This window comes from Coffea eugenioides, chromosome 10, assembly GCF_003713205.1.
Source record: "Coffea eugenioides isolate CCC68of chromosome 10, Ceug_1.0, whole genome shotgun sequence".
Classification (NCBI taxonomy): domain Eukaryota; kingdom Viridiplantae; phylum Streptophyta; class Magnoliopsida; order Gentianales; family Rubiaceae; genus Coffea; species Coffea eugenioides.
This window is the reverse complement of record NC_040044.1, coordinates 1,420,745-1,434,919: the sequence shown is the minus strand read 5'-3', so window position 1 is coordinate 1,434,919 and position 14,175 is coordinate 1,420,745. Positions and strand designations below refer to the sequence as shown.

Here is a 14,175-nt window from a genome sequence, read left to right as displayed (position 1 = left end):
AGCGCTTTTCACCCGGGTTTTCAGAACATTTGGCTATGTTACATGTACTAGCATGGTATGGGAGGATACCGGGCTTTGTTTTTATGCCAGGCACGACGGGAATAGAATTTTTCAACGCGTTACCACTGACTGGGGTAAGAAATAAGAATGGTAGTAGCACAAGATAAACCGAGCCGTGCAGCTCCTGTTTGATCAAATATCGCAAATACCACTACTATTTCTTGGGAACAACTTTCTAAAGGAACGCTCGGAACAATGGAATCTAGCTCCTCTGCAATCAGCTTCTAATACAAGTAGGTAGATGGAACTAAAATTAATTGAGTAACTCGACGGATTGAACCGTGATCCTTTGTTTGCTACGTGTGGCGTCGTGAGCGTGACGGATTACAATTAGGGAAGAGCCGAAAAAAGTTTGGGAAAACAAAAAATGAAGGGGCCGACGCGATGGGTGTGTGGCCAGCGGGCCTTTAAATGAGTGGCTCTCTTGGTGTGTCGTGGGTGTAGAGGGGTAGATAGTCAAAGGAGAATTCAGATGAACCAATAATAAGCCAAGCGTGTGCACTGGAGTCACAGCTTATATTGGTCGGATGGTGGGAATTTGGGGGACCGCTTTCCATTTTTCCTTTTTCTTAGTCGATTTGTTTGATTCTGATGGCCGTTTTGTTTGTCTAGACTATTATCAATAGTTCGCAAGTAAAGAATTTTTGCATTTCCACTTTAAGATTACATGATTTGAAAAGAAGAAAAAAAAAAAAAGCCTCGTCACACCAGAAATTAAATTATACTACTCTTTTTTTAAAAAAAAAAAATTAATGTAAATGCTGACAGTCTTACATCCTGATAGCTACATCCTTTTACTATGAAAATCCAAGAACCGAAGAAAATTGGTCCGATTTGTAAAGGTAGCAGTAAAAAAGATTTCATTCACAAAACCTTTTGCAAGTGACAATCTGGACACCCCTCTTTCTCCTGTGCTGCCTGCCAAGTTTTATAGTGATTTATGCATGCGTACATTTCGACTTCCGGTTCTACTCTTTCTGCAAGCAAACACATTTCACAATTATAGGTTTCGTGCTAATATTATTGATGATGAAATTATTCAGAAGAGTGGTGGTTGTTGAATGCAGTCACTACTGTCTAATTCCATGGACTTTGGAAGACAGCCATAACAGAATCTGATGCCGCGTACGCGTTCACATTTCACAATCTGAATCTGTGAGAAGAGTCGGTTACCTAAAGCCTTTCTTGTGAGCAGTACTGACCACTGATATGATTGCACACGTGTGGCTCATCCTTACCGTTAGGTGTGGGAAGTCCAAATTCCCGTAGCTATGGAGAGATAGGAAGAAAAACCCCCTGAAACTTTTTGTTAACTATCTGTACCCGCAGATAGAAAGGAATACTTACTTTTATTTACCCTTTTTGAGATTGTAATTAGAAAGTAGCAAAATTTTATAAAATTTAAACTATTACAGAGTCGTCAAGAATCCATTGATGCGGATTCTACCTCTCATAAATAAAAGAATACAAGACAATTGATAATTTTCGTATCAAGAGTTCACACGGCAACAAATAGATCAACATGAGAATAAATTTTGAAGATGCATTAATTTGAGATTATTTTTCAACAACCAAAAACTCAGCTACACCATTTTACTCATGACGCATGTTTCTTCGTCGGATTAGAATTTGTCTGAAGTAATTAGCATCCTAGTACTTAACGTTGTTGAACAAAGACACAAATACGTGTCGTACTACTAGGGGATGAAGTCATTTCTCAAGACGAGGCCAAGTAAGCAGCTGAAGCATGACCAACCCGTTGACGCACTAGCCGCGACTAACGTAACCATGATGCAGACCAGCGTCCAATCCCATACTTCAATATTGTTATTTTATAGGAGTATACATTTTGTGCATCACAGATGCAATGGAGAGGAATGTGCAGTACTTGACATTGCTGTTTAGCTCGTGGTGCAAAATTTATCTGCTCTTTTTTTTTTTTTTCTTCCTCTTCTTCTTTGGTAAGAGCAAAATCAAGAATTCGCATGGATCATTCAAAAAGAAAAGGAATTGGCATGGATGCGTTTACGCCTAAAACTGATTCAACATGCGTTATGGTCGGCACCCGGCAGTCATGCCTCCTTTTGAAGCAAATGGAATTTCAGATTGTATGCAAGTTTCCTTGTCCGGAGCATTTTTTATTAACAGTAAATAAAATGAATTTGCTACTCTCAGATTCAGGGTTAATTTTTAGCATTTTTTTTTATTATTAGATTCAAGATTTGGCTCTTGAGCCAGACAGGTTAGGAGGCGGGGGAGGGTACAATTGTGGTATGTCTGCATTTGTTTATTTAGAGTACGATTACATTATATTTTTATACATTTGCACACGAAAATAATGTAATAAATACAATAATTGCATAGAACCGTGCAAAATATATCATAATCCAACCTGCCTCAAATCCAAGTTCAACTTGACTAACATTTCTGTTAATGTGGCACAGCCTTCAAGTACAAAGAGTTTTAACTGATCACCGTTCGATGTACTTTCCATAACTTTTAGACTTGGCGATTAATTAATTCAATTTCATCTGTAACCCAGTCATACAATTCGGCGATCGACAAACCTGTTCATGTGGTTGTACTCATAATGGTCGCAGAAATACCCCCCAGAAAAATTAAAAAAGTTTGTGATTACTTAAAGCGGGGGAAAAAAAACAAAAAGGAAATCCAACTTATGGATATAATATAATTACTTTTCTAAGGGGCGGTTGGTTTCTTGGTTTCCATCTTGGACCTTCCAGATTAAAAAAGGTGACAAGCTCCTACAAGTTGGAAGATGTGTTCTTCTGTTTACCGCTCCTTTTTTTTTTCGATACGATAGATTCCTACACTATGGGGTGGGGAGGGCCTGAAAAGGTCCTGAAGTAACTCGAACGGGACTGAATCACCGTCGGATCAGAATGACATAACTTCAATCGTTGTAATGATGTAATCTGCGATTAATATAATAGTATAAGATTGCGAGTCAAAAAAGACTCGAGGAAAAAAAAAATTTACCACTTTACGTGGAGAAGAAATGAACGAGTGTGACATTAAATTGGTTAAAATTGAATCAATCAGTCAGTCAGTCAGTCAGGCACCGGGACAGATTAAAAGAAGAGATGAATATGGATAGAGACAGATGCTGATGCATGCCACTGACTTCCAAGCCAAGACACAAGTCTGAGTTGACAAGATAAAAGATGGTAAGGAATAATAGTTTAATTCCAAGTGGATATTGGAAGAAGTGAGTATACGAGACTTTTAATTGATTGCTGGCTTGCTATATATTTTACAACACTGTACTGTGGTTTGACACGGCATGAACCACCAAAGTTCCCACACAACACATATTAGATAAGCTTTATGATTGGCTAAGAACTTCTAGTGGTATTTATCTAATCAATTTCAAGAAGACGACTCGAGAATTTTCAATTTTGAGGGAGAGAAGAAAGAATTGGATTAAGGGAAGTTAGTCGTTCATGGGACACGGATGGATTAGGGGCAGCCCAGGATGAGACATGGATACCACCACGTGCACTCTTTTGATCAAAACCCCACTCACTTTAATCCCACCAAGTATTAGTGGACCATGCGATGCATATATATGTATATATATAGACTGCACAGCCAATAAACATGAATATGAAAATTTCATATACTCCAGTATACAATTTGTTAATAATAATAATCGTTTTCAATACCCAGAGGCTTGATCGAAGAGAGCAATCTTTTTTCCAATAAAAGGAGCATTGTGTGTTGAGAATCAGTCGGGAGATGTTTCGACTTACATATATATATATATATATATATTCCTATTATGATGTTATATTGGGTGTTGAGTATTTTTTTCTTTTGTAACTCGGAATATATTTCGATCCGAACCCTTAGGACCTGAGCCGGCACACCAAATCGGAGGGAAGTCGATAGTCCCATACAATTTTCCTAGGCGAGTCAGAATGTGCAGCGCAGCGGGTACGAATCGAACCCCGATAAGTGAGAAAGCCAGCAACTCAAAGCCAATCCCTCAATTTCTGTGCCATATGCCCAAGGGACGTGTTGAGTATTTTATTATGGGTTTGGGAATCAGTGCCGGTAGGTGTTAAGTCATCAATCTTCTAATCTAATTATAATTATCTAACTGTGGAGTGGTAGGTCTTTTCTTCAAAAGACAACTTTGACTCGAAATTCTCATCTCATGATGGAGTAGACGGAAGTTTAGTTACATATAAATTTCGCGTATTCTACTGAAGGTCTGAAACTAGTAGTAGTTTTTCTCCTGCATGTGTTTTGGTGGACCCATTACCAGGAAATTCTGAATCGTACTAATGGATATAGAAAAAAAAAAAAAAAAAAAAGAGGGAAGGGGGGGGGGGGTGCTTCATTCTCATACATGGATGGAAAAACAAGAGAAAAGGAGCGGATGGGGTGGTTTTGAGTCTGAATATTCCACAGGTTCTCTTTGGGGCAGGGCGGATAAAGATCTCAAAGGAGGCATAAAATTCATTCTTCTTCTTCTTCTTCTTAGCAGTTATTAGCGGTGGGTGTGCAGAAAGAAAGACATGGACATGGTACGGTTCACGCAGCACTGCTTTGAAATTTTTGGCACCAATGCTATGACCTATGACTACGAGAGGTGGGCGTAAAGACTCCACCTTAGCTTTTTTCTGCTTCGTCAAAGTTTATCCCAATGGACTTGTCAATGAAAGTAACAAGAGACATTTGTTAATCAACTAATGCACCATATTATTAAATTAAACCAGTCATTCCAATTTGGTTTCTCGAGAATTAGGATTTTATCTCTATCAATTGAGACCTTCCAAAAAATATCTTTGTCAATTGAGACCTTCTTATCCATGTGGTCCTTAGTTTTACCATTCAATATTCAAAATTTACAGGTTTTTCCATCGTTTTAGCTTTTTAAGCAACGATGATGTGATAGATTACCTTGTGTGGATTAGATGAAAATTTCAAAGGGCAAAATTGAGAGAGAGAAACTAGTAATTACTGTTACATAATTTTGAAGTGTAAATCTTATATACACTGATAATATACATACTATCACCGTTTGATTTATGACATGCATGCAAAAAGTTGAATTTCAAATTAAAATTTTGCATAGTTATCATTCATCAAACGCTGATAATGTATACACTGTCAGTGTAGTAAAGATTAATTCAATTTTGAATAGTGTGATATTGACTGTAGAAATTTAGCCAATTATATTGCGGCAACTCCAATTAGCTACCTTAAAACACATTAAAAGATAGTTAGAACTCTAATTGGCAGCTGAGTTGGAAAATATATTCAAAACAAAAATTCGAGATTGAAAAAAGAAATTTGTCAAATACTCGATTGACATAGCAGTAAATATTTAAGGGCTAAGCTGCAATTAACTGTCAATACAAGTAGAGGCAAGGCGGGTGGTGGTGAGACACTTTTTTTGTGACGCGTGGCAAACCTCAAGCGGCAAAGACTCGTGGAATTGTAGGATACGAATTTTAGTAGCGTAATAAATTTCCCGTCTGTTTTAGAAAACAATTGACGCTGATCCATTCCTTTCACTTTCTCTTTTGGACTTTGGCCCTCGGAGTTTTTCCAACTCATTGAATGTTTCATGAGAAGGACTTTTATATTTCCGAAGACAACAATCTTAAATTCAACAACAGTAAGGGCAACAACAAATTCTAAATCGACATGGAAAGTACGGGTCAAAAAAAATCCATGATAAAAATTACTTCGGGGGGAAAAAGTCCGAATAAAATTGATAATCGAAACTCTAGGTTTTTTCTTTGAGTGGGAACGATAATTACATCTTATTCTAAGCCTTCGCGATTTTCCACATTGCCGAGATGTTGGCAAACTAAACCAAGTTTAGAAATATTTATTTATTAGTTTTATTGGAGTTAGATTTTTAGTAGTTGTGAGATTTAGGAATTTGTGTTTTATTTGGTAATTTCATATGCATGTGATTTCTTTTTCAACAAGTCTGGTTGGTTATAAATAGGATATTTGTTTAGTTTAGACTATTTTCTAAAGAGACAGCCTATAAAAGAAAGTTAAATTTTCTATAGTGGAGTGACTTTAATATTGTGAATTAATTAATTATTTTTAATGTCTGTTTTATCCCTTCAATTCTGTAACCCTGCACGCATTGATTATTTTTAATGTCTGTTTTTTTCCTTTTAAGCCTCTAACTATATGCTTACGTTGCTATTGAGGCGTTACAAGTGACTTTTCAAAGGCCAAAAAATAGTAAAAAAAAAAAAATCGCAACCAAGCGGTCTAAATTAAACATGATTAAAAGTTAGTCAGCCTTACTTAACAAGCCCATGCATGGCAGGTAAAAAAGTCATGACAGGGTGTGAAGTCTTGGACTCTTTCAGATGTACCCAGCATTGAGTTGACACGAGAGAATTCTTTCAAAGGTGATGGAGAATTCTTTCAAAACCCATTATTAATATTGCAGTGACAACTACAATACTACCGATTCGAACACTCGTTTCAATGAATAATCAAAGACTTATTTTAGAAGTCTAAAATCACTTAGGTGCCAAAAAAAAAAAAAAAAAAAAAAAAGGAATGCCAGGAGGCTTGGATATGAATTTAATGACAACGCAAAACCACATATATCTGAGTCCTAATGATGTACAGAAGTAAGCCAGCACATATGTTGGACCATATCCATCATGTTTCAGATGGCTATTTCGTACATGGGATTCATATCATGAATATATTACGTGATTGTAGACAATCTTCTACTAATTAATTTGCTTGGACCTGTAGATTAGCATCTCTTGACCAGAATGCTAAAGCTATATATGGATGTTTGAATGCGTCACGCGTCCACATCTATGGATGTTAATCCTTATGCTATTGGACATGATGAATAGCATTTTTGTATCAGTTGCATTATATATGCACCACATCTAAATTTTAATTTTGATTAGGATTTGTCTCTGAGAACTAATTGCAGATTCATTATAAAGCTCGAGTTGGACTGGTCAGGTTGGTAAAAATTGCTTTCCACAGTATATAACTGAATCGCAAATATGTGGTCCGACTGACTACTTATCCAACCTCTACTTTCATTAAGCAAAACTCAAAACTGTGTTTTTTTCCCTTCCCGTACTCTCTCCCGAGGGCGATAATACGCAATATGTATGTTCTGTACATTCTAGGTTATACATATACATATACATATATATATATATATATCAGCTTTTACTAACATGTTTAAAATATCTTCAACAGCATCTTTTTTCTTTGGAATAGTTTTTTTCTATTTGGTGGCTTAAAGCAAATGATAAGCACCATACCAAAGAACAAAAAAGAAAAGAAGAGGGCTCCATTAAAGTTTTAAATTTATCATTATAGAAAAAAAAATAACACGAGACTCATTTCTTATTCGGGCACCAAATAGATGGGCATTTCAAATTTATATGGCTACAAATATAACGTTGGAGGCTCAAAAAAAAAACAAGATTTTAACATTGGAGTATTGTAGTAGTTAAACTCTATAACGTAGCATATTAATGGGTAAGGTTTAGATTAGACCCCTTTGATCCAAATTCAGATCCATTAAATTTAGCTATTCGGACCCAAACCCTTATGGATCTGAAAAAAGTAAATTCAAATCCAAATCCTCATAGGTTTGGGTATCAAATAGGCATCTGTGAATATTTTTCTGAATATACAATAAAGAACTGAAGTAAAAATATTTTGAAAATATTTAGAGTTCAAATATAATATAAACACCGTCCAATTTTTATTTTCAAATAATAAAAATTAACATTCAAGATTTTGAATGCAATATTATAAACTGAAGTAAAGAACTATTATCAATCATAACTATTTATTTTCAAAGCATCGTCTACATTTACGTTCAATCTTTCATTTATTTGCATCAATTACAATGACATAGAATATTCTATTATTTTATAAATTTATTGATATATATATATATAATTCATTTATACATGAATTTGGATAGGATCTAGTATGTATTTGGGATTGAGTCTGAATCATAAAAAATCAGATCCTTTTCATATCCATAATTATCTTATAGGTTTTAAGTCTGAATAAGGTTTGAGTTCGACAAATTAAATCTAAACTTTATCCAAATATATTAAGTCTAAATTGAATTTGAATAAAACTCGATCCACTGGCATGCCTAGTTTGACCAAACAATATCCTTGTCAAAGGCGAATATGCTGTACGTTCCTAAAGTTGGCCTGCTTTATCTTTCTATGATAGGTCGGTTTGGTCTGCAATTGTCAATGGTAGGAGCAAGCACCGTTTAGTAGGGTTGGAAGGTTCAAGCAGTGAACAATAACATAGATAGACGGAGATTTTACCTTCAACATCAGAAGGTGCAGTATGGACACGTGCATTTTCTCAGTGGTATAGACGCTCATCACCACATCATTCAGCAGCTCGCCCGGTCCACCACTCACTATCAATCCCTCTGCTCCATTCCAATTTTACATATGGCTATTGCTGTGGGAACTCGGATTTCCCCAACGCCTTTATTCATCGGACTAATTTGCGCTGTAAAATACTCGCAAAATTTTAATGATCAATGCTCAGTTTTCCTTCTTGTTTGGTGTTTGATGAGGAAAGGGAACACGTAGTTGCCTTTCTGGTACCCCATTACAAACATTGTCATGTGAAGTCCACGCCTCATTTGTTTGGAGAATTATGAGTTACAACTTTCATATACCATCCCCTTTACGTTTTATTTTTCAATTTCTTTGTAATCACGGGTGCAGATACATGTGCCTACACAAGATCCAATTTGAGGGTGCTTCAAGAGTTTCAATCTCAATATCAAAGAAAGAATCATTAGCTTGTTTGTTTTAGAGGTTCTATGTACAATTCTCCCGTTCCTCCCTTCCAATTAGGGCTGCAAATGAGTCGAGCCGAGTCGAGTTTTGAGCTAATCGAGTCGAGTTTCGACTAAATTTTACCAAGCTCGAGCTCGACTCGAATCAAGTCGAGCCGAGCTCGAGCTCGAAAAAAAATAAAAAATAATTATTTTATTTTTAAAAAAATAAATAAAATAATATTTTTTTCTTAATAAATAATAAAATATTAAGGATATATACGTAATTTTACTATGAAAATAAAAAAAATATATATATATATAATATACGTAATTTTATTATTAAATAAAAATAAAAATAAAAAAAATATATATATATACCCAAGCTCGCGAGCCGGCTCGCGAGCTAACGAGCTTAATATTCTGAGCTCGAGCTCGAGCTCGAGTTTGACTCGAGCCGGCTCGAGCTCGACTCGGCTCGAGTCAAACTCGAGCCGCGAGCGGCTCGATTCGTTTGCAGCCCTACTTCCAACCTCATAATAATCAAGATGCGTTGAGAAAGAAGAAAAGAAACTCACCTCTTAACTTAATTGTTTCAGAGAATCTGCACGAATACTCATCAATATTAATCAATGATAAAGAAGCAATAAGGAAACTAATTCAGAAATACAAAAACAATTTCATTTATAACTTGGGTAGAAGTGGTGCTAGTAAACTTTAATGGGAGAACTGAAAAAATGGAGGGCGGGTAGGGGGTCCCAAGCCACGAGGACAAACCAACCCTCCCATTTTTGAAGCTCTTGCCTTTTGGTTGAAAACGACACCATTTCCAAGCTTGAGTTGAATGTTTCAATTCTGCCAAGTGTAGAACAATAAGTGGACGACGTATATGGATGGCATATAGTATATACAAAATAAAAAAGAGAGCAGTATCTGGATACACTATAAAACAAGACTCTGGCTAGTAGGCTAGTAGCAAGTTCCGTAGTCCCCCATACCATCCCTTCATTCTCTACATTCATTCCATAATTCCTTCCGATACCTCCCTTACTTTTCGGCTGCGGTGTTGTCAAAAGGAGAAAACTTGCTGACTTGCTCTAACACCCACATATGCCCATTCCCAACTCAATCCCATGATCCCATCCCCACACAGAGTCCACACACGCCAATAACGTCTCCTGCTCCTGGTCCAAAACCAAACCCCCAACCCAATCGAGCCAACTCTCAACATATATCTTTTTCGGCGTCCACAATCTACATCCATCTTCGTCTCTCTTTGATCACACGAACTTAGATAGGGGTCCTCAGAAAGTACCACAGGCTTGTGTTTGAAGCATCCAAACAGAAAAAAAAAAACTGCGAGATTTTCTTTATGGAAAACAACCACCAATCCCAACCTCTGCAGCCCACCAAAGCCTCCAGATTCAAGCGCGTATGTGTTTTTTGTGGCAGCAGTCCTGGCAAGAATCCCAGTTACCAGCTGGCTGCTATTCAGCTCGCCAATCAGCTGGTATGTATATATATATATATACACACGCACACACAAACATATCTTTGCTTTGCTTTGCTTAATTTGCCATGTCTTCATCGGCATATTATGCGCAGCTACGTACTCGGGCGGCTCGCATACATATGCATCCTATAACCACAACTCTTCTGCTTATTCTTGACATGATTAATATTACTACTTACTTTGATCAGTTGTTTTGTTCAACTCATTTGTTGCTCATTTTCAGTTGTTCTCTCCCTAGCTATTCTTCACCTTCACCTACTTAAACGTTACTAATGAAACGAACCTCAACTTCTCCCCTATGCTATATCATCCTGACTTCATTCAAAAGCTACTAACTTGCTGCTTAAGCCTATAATTCTTGGGGCGTACTTCTATCAGGGGATGTTGTCCTTTTAGTTTTTTTTTTTCCTCTTTTGTTGTTGGAATTTATACCACGAGACGAGATGATGTCTCCTGTGTGACGACTCTAGGCTGGATCGGTTGGTAGCATGGGATTAAAATACGAGCATAGATAATTGGGAAAAATGAAATGTTATTATCAGCAAGATTAACGTGAAGCATTACATTATTATTTATGTGGTCGATTGAAATTAATTTGCGTGTTCATGCAAGTAATGCAAAAAAATTATCAGCAGAAGTAGCAGTACTCAAAAATTTAATAATATTGGCAGGTTGAAAGGAACATTGACCTTGTTTATGGAGGTGGAAGCATTGGGTTGATGGGATTAGTCTCCCAAGCTGTCTTCAATGGTGGCCGCCACGTGTTAGGGTAAATCCGTCTCGATTTCCTCCTCAATTCCTTCTCTCTTTCATTCTTTCTTCTTCCTGCTGTTCTTCTGGTGAACTAATAAAATTTTCTTTTTTTTTTTTTTTCCACAGGGTGATTCCCATAACGCTTATGCCCAGAGAGGTAATTGGAGCTGTTACTTTCCGATAGTAACGAACTTGGGTACATTTTGGTGTCCAAATTCATGTGTACATTTTGGGCACCTTTTTTTTTTTTTCTTTTTTTAAAATTTTTTTTTATGTGTATCTTGCACTTTGGATAATAATGAGTCATGCATTATCGCTTAACATTTATCGGTCGGTTAGGATTAGCTTTTGGCCTGTCATCTTCTGATTTTCGACACGAGTCGGTCAAAGTGATCGTACTCCTATGATTAGAATTGATTGCTATGCTGATCAATATATATATATATATTGTTCTTTCTTCTTTTTACACAAGATTTCTTGGAATATCTTCAGTTCTTTTCAAGCTACATAGCTTTTATTTCAACCTTTTACGTTTCCATGATTGCTTTTAAAAAGAAAAGAATAAAAAAAAAAACGTAGAAAAGAGAGGAAGCATGCATAATTGGCTAACGTACGGGTCCAACGCATTAATTCAGATAACTGGAGAGACTGTTGGAGAAGTGAGGCCTGTGACTGGAATGCACCAAAGAAAAGCTGAAATGGCTCGACTGGCAGACGCATTTATAGCCTTACCTGGTAATTAATTTAATTAATTAATTAATTATCCCTCTTCTTTTCTTCTCTCTCTCTATATATATACACACATATATATATATATATAAATGGATAGTATATGCATCGTTCATCTTCTGGTGTGGTTTTACCACAATCATCATCGTATGTTGTTGAACTTGTGGAAATTTTATTTTGATGAAGAAGTATATATATATATATATATATATATTATAGTAGCTCTGAAGTCTGAACTAATTGTGTGTTGCCCGTATTACTTTACTTGCTTGGTGTGCGTGAGAGTGAGCGTAAGCGTAACTGCATCCATGTGGCCGCTAGTGTGTGGCAAGGACCAAAAAATTGATTGTGGGAGCACGAACGACGACGTTGTTATCACTATCAGAGAGAGAGAGAGTCTTTAGTTGCTTTTCCTAACAGTTTCTGGAATTGACACTAGACAATCCATAACACATTTGTAGAAGCGATCAAAATCTCTCTATCAATAACTGTGCACCCAACCAAACCACAAATGGGGAAACAGCTAAGCTAATGGGCTATGGCGACTCCAATATTACACTTTAAAATTGTCTCGTTATGCCAACTCCCAGTCTTTTACTGCGCATGCAGGTGGCTACGGCACCTTGGAGGAGCTCCTAGAAGTTATCACTTGGGCTCAGCTGGGGATCCATGACAAACCGGTATTTACAATTACGTTTAACGAGGAGGAGTGGACGGCTTCATTTTTATTTTTGATTCGATAAATTTATTTAAATGGAATAATAAAAAAAAAAAAACGGGTTTTGGATTGTTACTGATAGGTTTGCTAAATTTATTACCACTTACTTACTGTTCAGGTAGGTTTGCTGAATGTGGAGGGGTATTATAATTCCCTTTTGTCTTTCATAGACAAAGCTGTGGATGAGGGCTTCATTAGTCCCTCTGCTCGTCATATAATCGTTTCTGCCCAAACTGCTCATGAGCTCATGTCCAAGCTTGAGGTACATCCCGTGTAACGCGTAGTACTACTTCTTGTCATCTCTTCCAGCAAAAGCTACTGGCCTAGTACCTCTTATATCCCATTAGATTCGGGACGCTCATGACTGACTGATGACATGCTCAATCAAGCAGGAGTATGTTCCAAAGCATAACGGGGTTGCTTCCAAGCTAAGCTGGGAGATGGAGCAGCAATTGGTATACACAACAAAATCGGACATTGCTCGTTGACAGTCCCCGTCGGGTTGAAGGGGTAATTTTAACTCAAATGTCAAGTCTCTATTTGACCGTACATACGATACGAATGATCATCCACAAGAGTGGCAGAGTCAACAGGGAACATTTTACTCCTGCAGAGTCCAGAGCAGCAGCGCTGGGGACGATAGATAGTACATATGACGGTTAATTGTAGCATTTGAGGCCACGGTTGTTTTGTGGTATCATATTGTGGATCAGTAGGAGAGGTTTTTATTCAATTTCGTCTCCTTCTTTTCTGATTGATTTGAAATGTTAGCACTAACCTGGTAAAAAAGGGGAAATTCTCTTCTAAGTTTCTCAATAACAGGACTGTGTTTTTGTTTGGAGAATTGATTGGCAGTGCTCTGTATGTTTGACTACTTTACTCGATGCAAATCATCCTCTTTCTACTTTGGGTTGCCTTTGTAGGCTGAACACTCTGCATCTCTAATTCGGTTGACGACAATTTGAATCCATAGATCGATGCTAAACGCGATCATCCAAACATTCATTTGACCTAAGTTTTAGGTTTCATATTGTTTTTTTTTTTTTCCTGCAGGAGGTGAAGGGTAAATTCTAGGAAGAAAGTGGAGAGGAGAATGGAAGATTTGAATATGAGACCCTCGCGTCCCTTTGTGATATTTAATATGGTATTTTTTTTTCACCCTCTTCTCACTCTTCACGTCCTTTCCTCATGGTCAATCACTGAATCTGACTTTAGTGATTTTTTTCTTTTTAAAATTTTTCAGCAAGATGTGTAGGGCTTAAGAAGTTAGGAGGAGGAGAGGAGATCTGAACCCAGGTCCTCGCTCGTTTAATCCTATCCTATGACGTAAAGTGGTTAAATCATACATAGACCTGACTAGGGTACGCTCTAACTTTGACCAAACTTTACGGAGAATTTTTGTAATTATCCCGACAGTAAATTACTGTGTGCGTAATTATTCTCATCTGTGCATGTCAAAATTTGGACAGTAGTGCATTATTGATGAGTGAATAGATAGATAATTCTCCATGAATGGATAAGACAGAGGAGCGAAATCTTTGCCCAAAGAGTACACTACCATCTTTAATTTGCCAGACCAAAATGGGACCTTACGCT

The 14,175-nt window shown here is 37.0% G+C and overlaps 1 protein-coding gene across 2 annotated transcripts; it reads left to right on the top strand.

Moving 5' to 3' along the window:
- The first annotated feature begins 9,861 nt into the window (after window positions 1-9,861).
- Window positions 9,862-14,175, top strand: LOC113748776 (cytokinin riboside 5'-monophosphate phosphoribohydrolase LOG1-like). Of its 2 annotated transcripts, XR_003464466.1 has the most exons (9): window positions 9,862-10,376; window positions 11,051-11,148; window positions 11,259-11,289; window positions 11,768-11,867; window positions 12,471-12,541; window positions 12,698-12,841; window positions 12,972-13,089; window positions 13,633-13,723; window positions 13,823-14,175. XR_003464466.1 is itself a non-coding variant. In XM_027292324.1 (7 exons), exons 1-7 carry the CDS (start codon window positions 10,239-10,241, stop codon window positions 13,065-13,067), a joined length of 678 nt encoding a protein of 225 aa, XP_027148125.1. In that variant the 5' UTR covers window positions 9,862-10,238; the 3' UTR covers window positions 13,068-13,480. The 2 variants fall into 2 exon arrangements, 1 of the variants encoding a protein (XP_027148125.1); XM_027292324.1 differs by lacking the exons at window positions 13,633-13,723; window positions 13,823-14,175 and having other exon boundaries at window positions 12,972-13,480.

What these genes read in the sequence shown, in the direction of transcription:
- LOC113748776 (XM_027292324.1), top strand. Translation starts at nt 10,239, where the DNA reads ATGGAAAACAACCACCAATCCCAACCTCTGCAGCCCACCAAAGCCTCC. An exon ending in TGGGGATCCATGACAAACCG is followed by an intron (nt 12,542 to 12,697) that starts GTATTTACAATT and finishes CTTACTGTTCAG; the next exon opens with GTAGGTTTGCTGAATGTGGA. An exon ending in AGCTCATGTCCAAGCTTGAG is followed by an intron (nt 12,842 to 12,971) that starts GTACATCCCGTG and finishes TCAATCAAGCAG; the next exon opens with GAGTATGTTCCAAAGCATAA.